This window comes from Borostomias antarcticus (assembly GCF_949987555.1).
Source record: "Borostomias antarcticus genome assembly, chromosome: 18".
Lineage (NCBI taxonomy): Eukaryota > Metazoa > Chordata > Actinopteri > Stomiiformes > Stomiidae > Borostomias > Borostomias antarcticus.
The window spans coordinates 20,070,806-20,085,991 of NC_140251.1; the positions used below are offsets into that span (position 1 = coordinate 20,070,806).

Here is a 15,186-nt window from a genome sequence, read left to right on the forward strand (position 1 = left end):
CTGTAGAGGTGTAACAGTGTTGACTGTCTGTTCTGTAGAGGTGTAACGGTGTTGACTGTCTGTTCTGTAGAGGTGTAACGGTGTTGACTGTCTGTTCCCTAGCGGTGTAACGGTGTTGACTGTCTGTTCCCTAGCGGTGTAACGGTGTTGACTGTCTGTTCCGTAGCGGTGTAACGGTGTTGACTGTCTGTTCCGTAGCGGTGTAACGGTGTTGACTGTCTGTTCCGTAGAGGTGTAACGGTGTTGACTGTCTGTTCCGTAGAGGTGTAACGGTGTTGACGGTCTGTTCCGTAGCGGTCGGTGGAGATCGGTAACGAGCTGCCAGGTCTGAGGCTGCGGAGCCTCTTTGTGGGAGGCCTGCTGAAGAAGGACGGGACCGTGGTGGCCGGCCTCAGAGGCTGCATGCAGGTGAGGCTCGGACCACGAACTAGAGGTCTTCACGGGTCGGGTAAATCCCAGAGGACCCGAACCGGTCCCGAGACCCGTACAGGTCCGGGTCCACATTTATGTTTATTTAATTAATTAATTTAATTTTATTATGGTCAATTGGGTTCGGGTGGATCCGTTTCTTTCACCTCGGCTCCCGGGTCTGTTTATCATTATGCGTAATACCCGAGAGAAACGCATGACGCGAATTCAGTGAGACCGCGGGCGTGACGCGAGCGGAGACACGGCAGCCACTTGTGAAAAATAAGCTGAATGAAAATGAATATAAAGAGGTCAAACCTAGCGGCAGCTTTGTATAACCTTATTTATTTACGGCCGTTTCATTTCCATGCTGCCACATCACAGCCTGACAAAACAGCGATTGATCCTGTCGAGATTGAGAGGATAAATCGCAATTCCATCCAACTGTGATGCAAGAGCATGCAAGCTAAGAGCCGTGACAGCCTAAGCGATTAATGCTACTGCTACTTGCTACTACTGCCTGTCAGATCTGTAAAATACCCGATCCGATCCGACTCGGGTCTCTGTCCTACTCCTGCTCTCGGACAAAATCGGGTCCGGTATACTTTTTTTTTTTTTTTTAAATGATCGGATTTAGTCGGATCTCAGAACAAATGTCTCGGGTCCATCTCGGTTTCGGGTCCACATTTTAGACCCGAGAAGACCTCTACCATGAACCACCCATGGCCTCTGAAGCTTTAGGAAGCCTGGTCAAAGGGTCTTTATCCAGGTTCTCAAACTAAAACCTAATAATGAGGTGTGTGAAAATCATTTTACATTTCATTTCAACATCTTAGCCCTCTTTATCAGTTAAGGTTCTCCAGATGTGCTGCTTTTCAACTACTGAATGCAACGCTAACACCAGTACTGACAATTTGACCACCAAAATGACTTCAAGAGTCTAGGCTATGGATCAAAGATGAATTCAAACCATCATTGACAACCAAACAATTTGACGGTAACACCAACCTGACCTGTCCTGTCCTGTCCTCACCTGACCTGACCCATCCTGACCTGCGTCCCCAGGGTGTGCGTATGGGTGAGACCTCCACTAACCTGGCCAACGTCAACATGCTCCAGGGACAGAAGGTCGGCGTGGAGAAGGGCTGCCGCGTCGCCAACCCGTGCAGCTCCAACGTCTGCCCAGCGCACAGCCGCTGCCTGGACACCTGGAGCTCACACACCTGTGTCTGCCAGCCCGGTAAGCCTGGAGCTCACACACCTGTGTCTGCCAGCCCGGTAAGCCTGCCCTGGCTCTGGGACACCACACCGGCCCTGTGCCGGTGCCGGTTTGCAGCAGTAGACCGTGGATCAGCTCTTGTAACACACTTAACTCCAACTTCACAAACCAAAAGATTCACATAAATCCAAAGTTCAGTCAGGGAGGCAGGTAGCAGCCTCTCCCCTTTCCCCAAACTCTCCTGGCTCGTGGGTTTTTGAGACCAGTCCTTCCCTTGCTGATTGGTGACTCAGTTCAGGTGTGCCGGATCAGCCCCAGTCAGCTCAGGTGTGATCAGTCAGCTCCCAATCCCCCAGCCTGAGGGGTTATGGGAACTGTATTCTCGGGGTGGGCGCCCATTTTTTGGAGCCTGTAGTCCCGGTCGGTGTCCATTTTGTGGCGGCCATTTTGGGGAGCAATGGCCCTGGGTTGCCACAACAACATGTATGTTTTGTAGATTGATGACAATACAGTATGTGAGGCACAGAAACACCCACATACTCATCCATCATCAGCTGAATGTTGAGACACTTCTCTTGCCTTCATTTCCCAGGGTACTTTGGGAGGGACTGTGTGGACGCATGTCTCCTGAATCCCTGTCAACACGTGTCCACCTGCGTCCACCAGCCCAGCTCCGCCCACGGATACAGCTGCCAGTGTGGTCACACCTACTACGGCCAGTACTGCCAACACAAGTCAGTCACGCACGCACGCACACACACACACACACACACACACACACACACACACACACACACAGCTACTACAACCAGTACTGCCAGCACAAGTCAGTCACACACACACACGCACACACACACACACACACACACACACACGCACACACACACACACACACACACACAGCTACTACGGCCAGTACTGCCAGCACAAGTCAGTCACACACACACGCACACACACACACACACACACACACGCACACACACACACACACACACACACACACACACACACACTAACACTAATAACCTTATATATATACACACACAAACAACACAGATGTAGATACAGTACACATACACACACATAGTGACCCTGATTTATCAATCGAGCGTAGAAACCAGAGCGGATCTGAGCGCAGACACGACTCAGGCGTGATTCAGGAAGCATTCATACTGTATCTGGAAGGTGTTTCCTCCAGTCAGGTTTCAGCTTCTGCACTCACACACTTCCTGACAACCCCTCTGTCAGCTTTTCTTTATGTTGATCCAAAATCCAAGCAACTCCAAGGAAACATTTGTTATCACTTTGCTGGGCAGTGATGGAAGGTGTTTGGATCCTGTTGGATGGATCATATTGGGCTCTTAGATTGTGTATTTTCTTTGCCCTTAGTTTGGTTTTGCACTAACCCCGAACTAAACCAGTTCTCTATCCACCAAACCAGTACTGCAACATTGAGGTTCATAGTTTGTTGATGGTTAGTTGATGGTTAGTTGATAGTTAGTTGATAGTTAGTTGATGGTTAGTTGATGGTTAGTTGATAGTTAGTTGATAGTTGGTTGATAGTTGGTTGATAGTTGGTTGCTCATTTGGACATCTGTAGATAGACACCCATAGGGACCCCTCAAAATAGGCCTAAACAGTCTCTGAACATTGGGATCCATACACTATGTGATGTGTGTTCTGGTTGTGGTCAGCTGAATTCTAGCTGGTTCTTTAAACTAACGTGTGTTCTAACGAGTGTTCTAACTGCTGATCTAGAGCCAGCCTGCCGTGCGCTCGGGGCTGGTGGGGCAGCCCAGTGTGCGGTCCCTGTAACTGTGATGTCACCCGAGGCTTTTATCGAGACTGTAACAAGACCACCGGAGAATGCCGCTGTAAGGTAAGACAAAACCACACAAACCACTTATGTGTTGGGAAACATGTGTTCAATGAATATTTTATATGCCTTGCTGTGTTTTTTATATTTCATGCTTTGTGCTATGCTATTTATGCTATGATATTTGCTATATCCTATAATATTTGCTATATCCTATAATATTTGCTATGCTACACTATAAAAAAAGTGGTTCAAAACACTATAGTTGTGTGTTGAGACCATAAAAGTTGAGCACCCAAGCTAAGACCTGGTGTTTGGAGGGTGTTTGAATGTCAACCCAGTTAAAGTGTTGTGATGCTCTTAATGTGATTTAAAAAACCTATGAAGTGGTCTGAAACACCCAAGGAGGTTGTTAAATCTGAACTTTGATGTTCGCAGTAGAAAGCTGTGAAAATCTATTTTGTTTTCCCGAAAAGAGAACATCAAAAAACTTTAACAAGGTTTGTTTTGGAGTGTTGTCTTCACAATGTAATCTGTGCAAATAAGCTAGCCAGCTGTTTTGCTAGCTAACGTTAGCTAACGTACGCGTTACATGACTTACTTTTTTCTCCCGAGTTAAAATCGTCATGAATGCAATGACGTCGGGGGTTGGGATTCCCGACTTGGGAATTTCCGAGTTCCGAGTTGTCTTGAACGCACCATAAGTCCCGCTTAGCCCTCTGGGTGTCCCTCCCCCAGGATAACTACTACCGGCCGGGGGGGGGGGCCATCTGCTACCCCTGCGACTGCTTCCAGCTGGGCGCCCTGTCTCGCGCCTGTGACCCCCACACAGGCCAGTGCCTCTGCAGGACGGGCGTGATCGGCCGCCAGTGTAACCGCTGTGACAACCCCTTCGCCGAGGTCAGCGCCGGCGGCTGCGTGGGTACGTGGGCGTGGCCAGCCGTTGGTCGTTTACTAATCCGCTTGTTCGTTCATCATTAATTCAGGTAGTTACTCCCTCACTCAGAGATGAGAGGGTAATGCCCAACCACTCACACACGCATGCACGCATACACACACACACACACACACACACACTGTACATACACACACACACTGTACACACACACACACACACACACTGTACATACACACACACACGCACACACACACTGCACATACACACATGGGTCACAGAGTCAATCACTGGTTCGCTGACTCACATGGTTTTGGTGCTTGCTGTTTGTCAAGTTGTTAACTTTACTTTCTTCTTGTACCAGTTGTGTATGAAGGCTGCCCCAAGGCCTTTGATGAAGGGATCTGGTGGCCCAAGACCCAGTTTGGACAACCTGCTGCCATGAAGTGTCCCAAAGACTCCACAGGTACAGTAAGCCAAGAAGAAGCACAGTAGCCTACAATAGTACAGCCTCACATCCTATATTGATAGTGGTTGTGAAGGTTAATAGTATGATGATATACAGTACTAAGCTCTAAACTAACTTCTGCTATCAATTCCTCCCAACTTATTTTTTTTAATTTGTCCGACTGAATAAGCCTTGTACTCTAACGGATGTTGATGCAATTTGAATAAAGATGAATTTTCTGTACTTGATAACGTCAGTTTTCTCCCCTCCTTCCATGTCCAGGCACTGCTGTCCGCCACTGCAGCGATGACCACGGCTGGCTTCCTCCAGACCTCTTCAACTGCACCTCCCTCACCTTCTCCCAGCTACAGAAAGAGGTCAGTACCACGTCCGCTCTGTCTACAGGTCAGAGGTCAGTACCATGTCTACTCTGTAGAGGTCAGTAGCATGAACACTGCCTTGTCTGGAAGATAGAAACATTCAGCAGGGTGAGCCCATTCTCGTTTTTGGTGGTGCATGACTGACTCTATACAAAAAATTAACCAATCAATCAATCAACCAACCAATCAATCAATCAATCAAAGTATATATTGTAACACTACAACACTGTTATTGTATGTGTTTTCCTTATGCTACTCACCTTTGTCCCCTGTCTGACCTTTGTGTGACCTTCAGGACGAGGAGCTTCACGGCAACGGTTCCAGGATGGATGGCGAGAGGTCGAGGGGCTTGACCAGCAGGCTGCAGGACGCCACCAATCGCACGGCGGCGCTCCGGGGCAAGGACGTGATGACGGCCTACAGCCTTCTGACCCGGCTGCTGCAGTACGAGAGCCAGCAGCAGGGATTCAACATGGCCGCCACGCGCGACGCGCTGTTCCATGAGGTGAGTTTAGCTGAGTCCCAATCTGAGTGCGCAAACCCCCCTTGCGGCCCCTCGCACTTGCGGCCTGAGGCCTGAGCACTTAATTGACGTCAGCTGGAAGGGCCAGAGGGTGCAGGGCCGTGAATTAAATGGGACAGCACTTCCAGCGGCGTGCCAAGTTTAGCTCAATGCCCCTCCCACTTTGTTTTCATTGGCTGCCGCGTCCCTCTGACGCAGAGGCTGCTCTGACGCGCTCCTCAGCTCGCCGCTCGGCTCTGCAAATGGGCCGACTTACGTCTGTTTTAATTTAATAATAATTTCAAAATGATGTTGGGTGGGATATGTTTGCAGCATGTGGATTTCAAGATAAATGTTGTGTTATCGGCAAATGTCATCATTTATGTGTGATGCACTCGGATCATGACTCAGATGCACTCAAGCACTGTGTCACATGAGACGCGGTGGGCTGTGGGTATTTTCTGCTCCTAAGTCCACGAAATTGCGGACTTTCGGTAAGTGCGGTTAAAGTGCGCAAAATGGCGGCATTGGCGCACTTGTGGACCTAGCAATTCCGTTTTGGGACTACCCTGAGCCCTTGTGGACTTAGCGGGAACGCGCATGTAAGGCCACAAGGCCGCGAGTGCTCTGCATTTCGCCCAAGTGCGCGATTTGGGATTCAGCTTGTGTGGAAATACCCGTGGAGCTGTTTGACTCCATATGTATGTTGGGCTCTTTATAACAATTACTGGAACAAAGAGGGTTGTTTATTCGCCACACGGAACACACGCGTGAGTCAGAGGCGACACAAAACACACAAACACCGCATCAGCAGTCGCCGTTGGAATTAATCCTCTGCATTTCTCCTGTCCAAGCTGTCCTCCTCCAGGGGCAGCCGGGAACAGGGGCCAGCCTCTTCAGTGGACCAAGTCCAAGTGCTCAGTCCATGTCCTGGTCTGGACTGAAGAGCATTTGTTCAACTGCATGTTTTTATATTGTGGTTCTATGAACCCGAGTGAGCACGGGGAGAACATGCAAACTCCACACAGAAAGGGCCGGAAGTTAAGCAATGCGGGAATCAAACCCAGGACCTTCTTGCTGTGAGGCGACGTCGTAACGCACCAAGCCACTTATTGAACATTTACAGCACTGTAGTATATCCTGCTGATGGTTGCAAAGTGTTTAGTTTTCGGGTTCCTTAGATGGTTTATTGACAAAACGATTAGCAAGGTTTTCTGAGCAGAACTCTAACAGTTTTTAAGAGTTATTAAAAGTCTTGAAGAATGAGCCACATTGTTTGACTAAACTGCTCTGGGAATTTAGCGACGTTAAGACCAAACTTGCTTAAGATCCTGCTTAAAGCTGGTACAGGTTCACCAAGATCCTGTTTTCCAACTTGGAAGTTTCTCCTCTCCTGTAGGGAATGGGGAAATGGGAATGTGATACAGGCTAACTGAGTGGAGCCTGGGGGGGGATTAAGTGTAAGTAATACAGCCCAGCGATTAGCCACATCCACATCAGCTTTATTAGGGTCATGACCAGGAGAGCAACGCTGGCGGATAAGCTAACCGCTAACAGTGTGCATTCCTGGCACTGATCCCCGGCTCATTCATTTGTGATGCCAGGAGGTGCAGCTGGAAGGGTTTAGGGGGGTTAAGGACCAATAAGGTGAGAGGGTGTTGGGTGATCGGGCCAATAGGAGCTGGGCTCTCCAGGGATGGTAGGCGCCCAGATCACAGCTGTGAGTCGGGTTATGTCTGCTCCATCACCCTCGACCTGTTCAAGGACAGATTTCTTTCCTTCCTTTTGTTTCCTTTCTCTACTAGTTTATTTGTTCTCGGTTGTTTGGGGATTAATATGCAGTTGTTCACTCAAAATGTGTGAAATAGGATACCTAGTTATCACAACTATATTAATGGTTCCTGCACATGGCCCCAACCAATAACCAACCAACTTCCAACACCCAGCCTTCTAAAGTTGTCAGTTGTTAGAATGTTGGCAGTTTAAAATTCAGCTGCAAAATCCAGCCAACCGACACCAACAGTCACCAACAGACATGGTACACCAATCCAACATTGGTGTTGGTCGATGTTGGTTGGGGCAGTGTGCAGACACCAGGAGACTGAATGTGTGGATGGACTGTCAGTGTGACTGCTTGTGTGATGGTTCTAGAACATTGTCAGAGTGGCCAGCGCCATCTTGGACCGGGACAACCAGGGTCACTGGGAGCAGATCCAGCGCTCTGAGGGTGGTACGGCCCAACTGCTCAGGAGCTTTGAGGCGTACGCTCACAACCTGGCCCAGAACACCAGGAGGATCTACCAGAAACCCTTCACCATCGTCACAGACAACATGAGTGAGTTCATCCGCAGAACACATCACGGTCTCTCCCCGTAGGCTTAGAGTAGAGAAAAGTTCAAATAAATCAAAAATCAAATAGCAGAACATAACAGTCAGTCCTGCCTAATACCAGAGGACAGTTGATATACTTTACAGTTATGGTCATTTTCATTTTGGGGTGCAGTGTTTTGGAGAAATACAAAAATATATATACTGTACAGTGTACAGTACTGTATATGACCTTAAAATACTCACCTGTCTAAAACCACCTGTGATTCTAAGCATGATCGATGTTCCTCCTCTCCATGCCCAGTTCTCTCAGTGGATAACCTGGACCCGTCCAGCCCAGAGAAGATTCCTCGCTTCGGGGAGATCCAGGGCCCCTATCCCAAAGACCTGGAGTCCTCCGCCCTCTTCCCAGAATTCCCCTCACAGACAGAGCAGGTCAAAGGTATAGTAGTATAGTAGTAGAGTTTTGGAGTGCCAAGTTCATCCATCAAAGTTTCTGGAAAAAAAAATTACTTCATTAGGTAGTTACTTTTTTTTGCTTTTTAGAACAAAGGCCATCCTCTTACTGTATCTGGAGTCCATATTGATGCCATGTGTGTTCAGTCATTCACATTCTTCACGTCTAAAAAAGAATAAAAACTTTTTGTGGGTGTCAATATAGCAGTTCCCATGGTGACAACCACAGACATGGCGCCGGCTGTCCAGACTGACCCCGCCCCGGTCAATCACACAGAATCTCAGACGGCCTCCGTTAAGACGAAACGCCATGCCCAGGTCCAAGGCCCACTCCCCGTTGCCGTGGTGATCATCTACAGAACTCTTGGACAGCTTCTGCCCGAGAACTACGATCACGATCGCAGAAGCCTGAGGTAACTTCTACTGGTAGCCTGAGGTAACTTCTACTGGTAGCCTGAGGTAACTTCTACTGGTAGCCTCAGGTAACTTCTACTGGTGGTGAGAAGCCTGATATACCTTCTACTGGTAGCCTGAGGTACCTTCTATTGGTAGTGAGAAGCCTGAGGTAACTTCTACTGGTAGTGAGAAGCCTGAGGTAACTTCTACTGGTAGCCTGAAGTAACTTCCACTAGTACTACAGTGAAAACCCTGAGTTAACGTCTCCTGATAGTGAAAATTCTGAGGTAGCTTCTCCTGGTAGTGAGAAGTCACATTGAGATTTATTGGAGGACTAAGAGATTGGATATATTTAAGCAATAACACTCGAGAGAGATATAGGCAACTTAATGCCAGCTGACAGCATTTACTGAGTGATACCTTTACCTGTGATTTGCTCGCTGGTTATATTTTATATTTATATTTATATATATATGTTTATACAATGGGTAGTTCCGACCTCGCAATCTGATTGGTTAAGAGCCGTTGTATAAGCCACGATATACTACGGGCAAAGCCTCTTTATCGTTTTATGGGGAATATTATTGCACCAATTATTACTGCCTGTAAAAACGTTAATTCCATTGCATAACGGTCTGTTGGTTACATTACGGTTTCTACTCAAGAAAAGTGGAAACACTCAATGTCAATTTTGAGTTCTATCCGTCCTGTAGCCTACCACTCCTTGGTTTATCATCACCACTTTTGTAATTCGCAGTTGCACAGCAAAGGTAGGCTGCACTTCGTTCATGGCTAGCTAGGTGGGTCAGAAGTATTCATTTTGGTTGTTGGCTCATTGTTCGTCATTTTGAAACTCTGTAGCAACGTGGGTAGTTTTAGGAACTACCTTTCTTAACGGAGTTCACTAAAATCAATATTAAGACACTGAAATAGTCGGTATTTATTCCATAAATGTTTCCCGATTATGCAACCATTGTATAAAAGCAATAACTAACTTGAAGGTTGTGATATATGGCTAACATACCACAGGTTGTGCTGGTCGACTCGGCTGCGCCTCGGCCTATGACCGCAGCACAACCCGGGGTATATTGGCCATATACCACAATCTTCGAGTGAGTTATTGCTTCAGTACGTATTATTACACTTGAAAGTGAACTGACTCTGAGGCAACAGAGATGCCAGGAAAAGGCAGCCATTTGGATCTGGCTTTAGTATCCCACCAACTCTGCTATCACAGTAGACCAGCTATGCTAATGCTATTGAATGGGAGCTCGTTTACATTTTCTCTTCATTCTCACCAAAGGTGTTTAGTTTAATGTAGCTTAAAACGTGCATATGAGCTGTGAAACCCATGGTTCATCATATAGAGATATATACTGTAGCTTATCTGTGTGTGTGCATGTCAACTGAAAGGGAATAATGTCCACAGTGGTAAATGTATGCGTGCAGTCTGTCCAAATATTTACTCTTTGGCACGGCTGAACTCTATGGGTTCCACAACTCTTACAACTGTATATTCACCCTGCGTATGCGTGTGCGTCTGTGTGTGTGTGTATGTGTGTGTGCGTGTGTGTACGTGCGTATGTGTGCGTGTGTGTGTGTGTGTGTGTGTGTGTGTGTGACTCTGTGTCCAGGCTCCCTAACAGGCCGGTCATCAACTCTCCCCTGGTGAGCACGGTGGTCCACATGGGGGGCGTTCCCCTGCCCGGCCCTCTAGAGCGCCCCGTCACGCTGGAGCACAGACTCCTGCAGACAGAGGAGAGGACCAAACCTGTGTGTGTCTACTGGAACCACTCTATCACGTAATGATGGACATCCCTAGTACTATTACATTCTCTACTCTACTCCACTCCACTTCACTCTACTCTACTCTACTCTACTCTACTCTACTCTACTCTGCTCTGCTCTGCTCTGCTCTACTCTACTCTGCTCTGCTCTGCTCTGCTCTGCTCTGCTCTGCTCTACTCTGTTCTACTCTGCTCTACTCTACTCTGTTCTACTCTGCTCTGCTCTACTCTACTCTACTCTGCTCTGCTCTGCTCTGCTCTGCTTTGCTCTGCTCTACTCTGTTCTACTCTGCTCTGCTCTGCTCTACTCTACTCTACTCTACTCTACTCTAATCTGCTCTGCTCTACTCTACTCTACTCTACTCTACTCTACTCTACTCTGTTCTACTCTACTCTGCTCTACTCGACTCTACTCTACTCTACTCTACTCTGTTCTACTCTGCTCTACTCTACTCTACTCTACTCTACTCTACTCTACTCTACTCTACTCTACTCTACTCTACTCTACTCTGTTCTACTCTGCTCTGCTCTACTCTGCTCTGCTCTACTCTACTCTACTCTGTTCTACTCTGCTCTGTTCTACTCTGCTCTACTCTACTCTACTCTACTCTGCTCTGCTCTACTCTACTCTGTTCTACTCTGCTCTACTCTGCTCTACTCTACTCTACTCTGTTCTACTCTGCTCTGCTCTACTCTGCTCTACTCTACTCTACTCTACTCTGCTCTACTCTACTCTACTCTACTCTACTCTACTCTACTCTACTCTACTCTGCTCTGCTCTACTCTACTGTACTCTACTCTGTTCTACTCTGTTCTACTCTACTCTACTCTACTCTACTCTACTCTGTTCTACTCTACTCTACTCTACTCTACTCTGCTCTGCTCTGCTCTACTCTGTTCTACTCTACTCTACTCTACTCTGCTCTACTCTACTCTGCTCTGTTCTACTCTGTTCTACTGTACTCTACTCTACTCTGCTCTACTCTACTCTACTCTGCTCTACTCTACTCTACTCTACTCTACTCTACTCTACTCTGCTCTGCTCTGCTCTGCTCTACTCTACTCTACTCTACTCTACTCTACTCTACTCTACTCTGCTCTGCTCTGCTCTACTCTACTCTGTTCTACTCTGTTCTACTCTACTCTACTCTGTTCTACTCTACTCTGCTCTGCTCTACTCTACTCTGCTCTGCTCTACTCTACTCTACTCTACTCTACTCTACTCTGCTCTGCTCTGCTCTGCTCTACTCTGCTCTGCTCTGCTCTACTCTACTCTCCTCTCCTCTGCTCTGCTCTGCTCTGCTTTGCCCTACTCTGCTCTACTCTACTCTACTCTACTCTACTCTGCTCTACTCTACTCTACTCTACTCTACTCTACTCTACTCTACTCTACTCTACTCTGCTCTACTCTACTCTACTCTACTCTGTTCTACTCTGTTCTACTCTACTCTGCTCTGCTCTGCTCTTCTCTGCTCTACTCTACTCTGTTCTGCTCTACTCTACTCTACTCTACTCTACTCTGCTCTGCTCTGCTCTGCTCTGTCCTACTCTACTCTGTTCTACTGTACTCTGCTCTACTCTACTCTACTCTACTCTGCTCTGCTCTTCTCTGTCCTACTCTACTCTGTTCTACTCTACTCTGCTCTACTCTGTTCTGCTCTTCTCTACTCTACTGTGCTCTGTCCTACCCTACTATGTTCTACTCTACTCAGTTCTTCTCTGCTCTGTTCTACTTTTTTTGTTCTACTCTGATCTACTCTGCTCTACTCTACTCTGCTCTATCTCCTAACATCTCCTGACCTCTCCTAACATCTCCTGACCTCTCCTGACCTCTCCTAACATCTACTAACATCTCCTGACCTCTCCTAACATCTCCTGACCTCTCCTGACCTCTCCTAACATCTCCTAACATCTCCTGACCTCTCCTAACATCTCCTGACCTCTCCTGACCTCTCCTAACATCTCCTAACATCTCCTGACCTCTCCTAACATCTCCTGACCTCTCCTAACATCTCCTAAAATCCCTGGATCTCTCCTAACCTCTCCTAACATCTCCTAACATCTCCTGACATCCCCTAACATCCCCTAACATCTCCTAACATCTCCTGACCTCTCCTAACATCTCCTAACATCCCCTCACATCTCCTAACATCTCCTGACCTCTCCTAACATCTCCTAACATCTCCTAACATCTCCTGACCTCTCCTAACATCTCCTAACATCTCCTAACATCTCCTGACCTCTCCTGACCTCTCCTAACATCTCCTGACCTCTCCTAACATCCCCTAACATCTCCTGACCTCTCCTAACATCTCCTAACATCCCCTAACATCGACTGACCTCTCCTAACATCTCCTGACCTCTCCTGACCTGTGTCTCTGTGGGCCCCAGGATTGGAGGGACAGGAGGCTGGTCTGCCAAGGGCTGTGAGCTGGTGTCCAGGAACAACACCCACATCAGCTGCCAGTGCAGTCACATGACCAGCTCTGCTGTACTCATGGACATCTCCAAGAGAGAGGTACGACATCGCCCTCCTAACCAGACCTTCTGCAGAGGCCATTCAAACCATTATAATACATCCAAACCAACAGTCCATCTCAACTTTTACAGTTGAGTGGCTGCCATCATTTATTTATTAATCACCCGGTATTTCATGATGTCCAACTGTGATCAACTGCAGGATGTTTCATGGTACTCTACTCTCTTCATTCACTGGATGAGTAAGGATGAGGTACTGGTCTCCAGTTTGGGTGTAGTACTGATCAAGTGATATTAGAGTTGGAGAGCTGGCTGGCCACAATCTTTTCCCAGCCAGACCCCTGAACCTTGACCTGTCTCTTTCCCTCGCTGAGTATGGAAATGTCCAGCTTGACCCTTGAACTCTGACCTGTCTCACCCCCTCCCTCAGCACGGAGATGTCCTGCCCCTCAAGGTCATCACGTACACCACGGTCTCGACCTCGCTGGTGGCCCTCCTCATCACCTTCCTCCTGCTGGCCCTCCTCCGCACGCTGCGCTCCAACCTGCACAGCATCCACAAGAACCTGGTGGCCTCCATCTTCCTCTCCCAGCTCGTCTTCCTCTTCGGAATCAACCAGACGGAGAACGCGGTAGGGTCCTGTGGAACGCTAGCCTGAAACGCACGCCCTCTTCAATTTTCACATTTTCAAAATGCGATTCAGGGTCTGGGAAGGCTCTTGTCCAGAATGATTCGGTTGGAATTCCAGCCTGGCCCTTTGATTGCGATGTCAAACTCTGTGATTGGTTAGGGGATGAACTAATCACTGAGGACTCCCTCGTTGGCAAAGCCCATTTCAGCTGCAATGGAGCTTGTCCGGACTGAATAATGAAGTGAAACGAAATGGCAATTTAGTGGGCTAGTGGAACGACCTAAATTAACGATGACTTTGAACAGAAATGCCGAACTCTGGGGAGGTCTGTCGCTGGCCACCGCTGGTGAGGGAGTATTCTGACTGTAAAGGGTTGCTTGCACCTGGAAGTCACGCTGGGTGAATATGACGAGTCACTGCCACAGAATAGAAGGTTCAGTCCATTTAGATAAAGTAGTGGAAACATTTGCATAGGGCATCATTGCTGGGTAGCATTTCAAAAATTACGATACCAGTACCAATACCAGTACCCTTAAAGTGATACCGATACCAATTGGATACTTCAATCGATACTTTGAATTTCTTTTTTGCATTTTTTCCATTCCATAACCATAATGTAAACGGAAGCATTCAGTTGTGTAAAATGCCATCAATCCTCCCACATTCAAATATTTTTTTGCAAGAATACACTTTGAAAGTGTTTAAAAGAGTATCAAACTGTATTTATTACAATATAACTACTGACAGTGACTACACATGTTTTAGTCATCCGTGACCTTGCAGCTAATGTGAACGGTGTGTCAAGGCTGCTGCCGGGGGTGGCAACATCAGCAGTAGCAGTTGTGGTGGCAGTAGGCCTAGGGGGGTCTTAACATTAAGCATAACATTAGTTAATAACGTTAGCCTAAACACATTTCGCTGCTACAGAAGTTAAAAATACCACTAAGTAACCAATGCACTAAGCAATGCATTACAGTAGGGTTGCTAATGCTAGCTAGCTAGCTAGGTAATGGGGGAAATCCGCATTTTTATGCATTTATTTTTACTATACGCCACAGGTGTGTAGTATAACTGAGCGTTTTGGTGGCATTACCTCAGCGTGCTAAACTGTGTCAACAACTCGCAGTTGCAGTCGATTTCACCAGACGGATTGTAGCTGTCTGCCGTAACGGGCCAATCACGCGTCGCATTAAATTGAAGAACGCTTGCGGTGACTGGACCATATTACAACGTCATTTTTTCCTAGATCTCAATACAAAAAGGATCGAATGAAGTAGTGGTTTGACTGAAGACGTTTCGATGCTACTTGGTATCAGTTTGTTTCGATGCAGTACTACAAGGTATCGAGTACCGATACCCAGCCCTTTGCAGTGGTCATCTGAATCCCTCTCTGATGGAGTAAACGTTTTTTTGATGTGAAACAGTAATATTAGGCCTGATGA

At 47.4% G+C, this 15,186-nt stretch overlaps 1 protein-coding gene across 1 annotated transcript in view; it reads left to right on the plus strand.

Moving 5' to 3' along the window:
- Window positions 1-15,186, plus strand: part of celsr1b (cadherin EGF LAG seven-pass G-type receptor 1b) — a gene marked incomplete at both ends in the record, with an annotated part of 101,309 nt that overhangs the window by 61,154 nt on the left and 24,969 nt on the right. The window contains 14 exons of the mRNA XM_084452832.1: window positions 295-408; window positions 1,474-1,648; window positions 2,220-2,361; window positions 3,386-3,506; window positions 4,182-4,365; window positions 4,703-4,804; window positions 5,069-5,163; window positions 5,462-5,671; window positions 7,820-8,003; window positions 8,301-8,438; window positions 8,658-8,865; window positions 10,483-10,650; window positions 13,027-13,153; window positions 13,544-13,744. Of these exons, the coding sequence (XP_084308958.1) occupies window positions 295-408; window positions 1,474-1,648; window positions 2,220-2,361; window positions 3,386-3,506; window positions 4,182-4,365; window positions 4,703-4,804; window positions 5,069-5,163; window positions 5,462-5,671; window positions 7,820-8,003; window positions 8,301-8,438; window positions 8,658-8,865; window positions 10,483-10,650; window positions 13,027-13,153; window positions 13,544-13,744 (2,169 nt within the window). The remainder of the gene's footprint in view (window positions 1-294; window positions 409-1,473; window positions 1,649-2,219; window positions 2,362-3,385; window positions 3,507-4,181; window positions 4,366-4,702; window positions 4,805-5,068; window positions 5,164-5,461; window positions 5,672-7,819; window positions 8,004-8,300; window positions 8,439-8,657; window positions 8,866-10,482; window positions 10,651-13,026; window positions 13,154-13,543; window positions 13,745-15,186) is intronic.